General features: G+C 31.3%; 1 protein-coding gene across 1 annotated transcript in view; it reads left to right on the top strand.

Moving 5' to 3' along the window:
* LOC105622445 (putative ATP-dependent RNA helicase DHX30) overlaps window positions 1–2,941 on the top strand; it is a 6,674-nt gene extending 3,733 nt beyond the window's left edge. The window contains exons 2-8 of the mRNA XM_012203863.1: window positions 23–1,045; window positions 1,192–1,533; window positions 1,615–1,859; window positions 1,980–2,205; window positions 2,296–2,485; window positions 2,577–2,650; window positions 2,737–2,941. Coding sequence (XP_012059253.1) covers window positions 23–1,045; window positions 1,192–1,533; window positions 1,615–1,859; window positions 1,980–2,205; window positions 2,296–2,485; window positions 2,577–2,650; window positions 2,737–2,941 — 2,305 coding nt within the window. The remainder of the gene's footprint in view (window positions 1–22; window positions 1,046–1,191; window positions 1,534–1,614; window positions 1,860–1,979; window positions 2,206–2,295; window positions 2,486–2,576; window positions 2,651–2,736) is intronic.
* The last annotated feature ends 937 nt before the right edge of the window (window positions 2,942–3,878 follow it).

The raw sequence follows: 3,878 nt of genomic DNA, 5'->3' as shown, positions 1-3,878 counted from the left end.
ATATATAATTTGTTTTTCACAGGGATGAAATTCTCTCTCAGCTGGAAAACCATCGAATTCTATTGATAGAAGGTGATACAGGTTGTGGCAAAACTACACAAGTACCTCAATTTATATTAGATGCTTTCGCGAAAAATGGTAATGCTACAGATTGCAATATATTAGTATCACAGCCTCGTAGAATTTCGGCGATCTCTTTGGCAGATCGTATTGCGTACGAAAGAAAAGAGCACGTGGGAGATGTTATAGGTTTTCACGTGAGACTAGAACAAGCATTGCCGAAGGAACCCGGTGCGATAGTTTTTTGCACCACTGGTATGCTACTGAGAAAATTGCAGACCAATCCTAGTTTAGAAGGGTGTTCACATGTTATTTTGGACGAGGCGCACGAACGCCAGATCGATACCGACATGCTAATGACTCTACTCAAGAGAGTCTTACAGAAAAATCCTAATTTAAAAGTACTAATAATGTCGGCGACTATAAATACGCATATATTTCAACAGTATTTCGATTGTCCCGCTGTACGAATACCTGGTAAACTGTTTGCCGTAAAAATGCATTTCTTGGAGGATATCGAGCATTTACCAAATATCCAGAGATACAAAACATATGTACCCAAAAATCGCTATGAAAATGATGAAGTCGAAAAACTTTCAGTTGATATTGAAAAAATAGTACAAGTCATAAAATGGATCTCGTCGCATAAGCCGCCCGGTGCTATTTTGTGCTTCTTACCAGGTTGGAATGAAATCGTGAAGGTGCAAAGCATGCTCGAAGATACATCGTCCTATAATGAAAAACATTTGATTTTGCCGATGCATTCCAAAATATCACACAACGAGCAGCGAAAAATTTTTCAACATATACCGGAGAATGTACGGAAAATTATCTTGGCCACGGATATTGCTGAAACAGGCATTACGATTAGTGATGTAGTTTACGTTGTAGATTCTGCCTTACGAAAAGAATCTCATTGGGATAATAACAAAGATTTACTTAGTATAAGGAATTGTTGGGTTTCTCGAGCAAACGTTCTGCAAAGGTAATTATCAAGAATAAACAAATTATATAATTTCGTTATTTACATTTGGGAGGAGCATAAAAAGGAGCATTTAAAAAATTGCATTTAAATGTATATATTATTTTGAAATTATTTTACATTGAGATGGTAATTAATTTGTTATGCAGGAAAGGGAGAGCTGGACGAGTTAAACCTGGTGAAAGTTTTCATTTAATTTCAAAGAAAGAATATGAAAAATTACAGGCGCATCCATTACCGGAGTTATTATGCAATCCATTGGAAAAAGTAATACTTAACAGTAAAACATACACGGACGAAAAGGCGGAGGAATTTTTTAGTGGATTTCTGGAACCGCCTACTTCAACTGCAATACGAAAGGCAATAAGAACCTTAATAAATCTCGGAGTTATAGATGATGAAGAGAATCTTACGGCTCTAGGCAAACGAATGGCACTATTCCCAACGCATCCTAAATTTAGTAAAGCCATGGTATATTCTTCTATCTTCAAGTAAGTATAAATAGTAATATACATTTGAATCAATCTTTTGATTATTTTTCTCTATTCTAAATATTTCCGTTTTAACAACAGCTGTATGTATCCTGTGATAACGATAGCAAGTCTTTTTTCTGGTGAAGATAATCTTTTTTACGATATACTGGATCACAAGCTTCAAATTAGGCAAAATAAAAGAATGTACCATCCATCTAGCGATCATATTGCAATAGCATGGATATTTAAACAATGGGTCAATTTTAATGAAACAGCTCCACATTTAATAAGAAAATTTTGTAAAGACATGATGATACGGCCAATCAGAATACAAATATTGAATCGTAAGTACAAAGTATATAAAAAAATTATTGTTGAATTACTTGTGTGTATTCATTAAATCAAATTATCCATACAATCAATAAAATCTCGTTTTTAAATTGTACGAAATTATAATTTTGCAGAAATACGAAATACATTTATCCAACAGTTGATCCAGTGTCGCATGTTGAGCAAAACTCTATTGCATGATCACGATCGCAATAAATCTGATATAGCAAACAAATTTGAAAATAATGACGAATTAGTGCGAGCTATATTATATTCTGCTACGCAACAATTGATAGAACATAAAGATTCGGGATATAAGAATGGAATTCTGAGAAAAGGCGTTAATGAACTTCGAACACAGTAAGTAAATTTTATATTCGTAGATTCAAGTTTAAAGATCATTTATAACATTATCGTTTATAATCATCATTTAATTTTATTTTTAAACAGACATCATGTTAAAGTAGTAATTTCGGGGGAAAGTGTTAATTATAAGCGGAAAGTTTGGCCGAGTTCTTTCTTAACATATTTTAATGCTGCGCACTGTGATGTAAGACGTAGCACGGTGATTCGTGAAACAAGTATAATATCACCTTTGACAGTATTACTTTTTAACCAAAAAAAGGTTCAGTGTCATGAGGTAATTAAATAATTAAATCTTATGATTCAATACAGCAGTATAAGGAAGTAAATAACATTATACAATTTATAATACATTTTTCGATTTTTAGTTAGATGATAACAAGGTAAAACTTGTAATTAATGTCAATGCGCATCAAACTGTAAGATTTGTTTGTGATAAAGAGTGAGTATTTCTATATCTTTTTTTCCTGTTTAGTATGTAATATATAGCATATAATAATCTGTTTAAATCTTTGTTCTTTTATCTAGAACTGCTAATGTGCTCTTAGAATTTAGAAATATTGTATGGTCTCTAGTACAATACTTTTTAGAGACACAAGGATTCGATCATAGAAGTAATCTTAATTCGAAACAAATATTAGAGTACAAAGAGGAAGTGTTTGAAACTCTTGCGGAGACTCTGAAAAAGGCGTCTGAATCCATAGAAAATAGATATATAGAAGAAATCTCTTAAATTTACAATAATATAAATGTATACAATAATAACCTTAAAACTGTAATATTATCTCAATCAACATATAGCTACTTGTAATTTATTCTTATTGTTATATACCTATTATATGTATATTTGTGTACAAATTTGTCAAAAATAACGTATATGGATTGACAGCTTTATACAAATATATTTAATAGAATTATTAGATAAGTAATAAATTATTTAATAAAAACAATGCTAGAGATTCTTTCCATCAGTATCTCCTCCATGTCCATTTCTATATTGTGTGCTCGCATTTTTCACGATTTATGAACATTATTTAAACTGAAATTACCAACGATGTTGAATTAAAAAATAAACGAAGCATCATAAGAACTATAAAAAAAATAATTATAGATGAAAAAAGCGGCATTAATTAAATAACAAGAGTTACAGTTGCAAATCAAAAGATTGTGTGTTTACAATATTACAATTATACTTACACGACTGATGAATTTTTATAAGAGGGAAGATGTGGAATACATATTTGTAGGAGTAATGCACGTAATAAATACTACATTTTCCCATTAACAGTTTTTTTATAAAAAACAGTAAGAATTTGTTATATATATGTACAATCACAATATGATGCTTTTCGAAACTAGGACAACAACGTCGCTTCGATAAATGTTATAAGACACTTAACAATATTTTGTCTCGCTGTAAAAAAGTCGGAATTAATTTAATATTTAATATTTCATTAACAGACATATTGCTCTCAAATCTCTTCTAAAATGTGTAACTTTATTTTGTGCGAAGCGCTCTTGATGTACCCAAAACCTACCGACACCACCTCACGCCAAAGTGGCCGAGTAATATAAAAATTTCCCATAATCTTTTATGCTACGTTATGATCACTTTCCGAGCGTTTAAACAAGATACAGAATCCGATTTGAAAATCTCAATAATGATCTAT

This window comes from Atta cephalotes, assembly GCF_000143395.1.
Source record: "Atta cephalotes unplaced genomic scaffold scaffold00044, whole genome shotgun sequence".
NCBI classification, from domain to species: Eukaryota; Metazoa; Arthropoda; class Insecta; order Hymenoptera; family Formicidae; genus Atta; species Atta cephalotes.
Note: the sequence above shows the minus strand (reverse complement) of the source record. Positions and strands in the feature narration are given on the sequence as shown.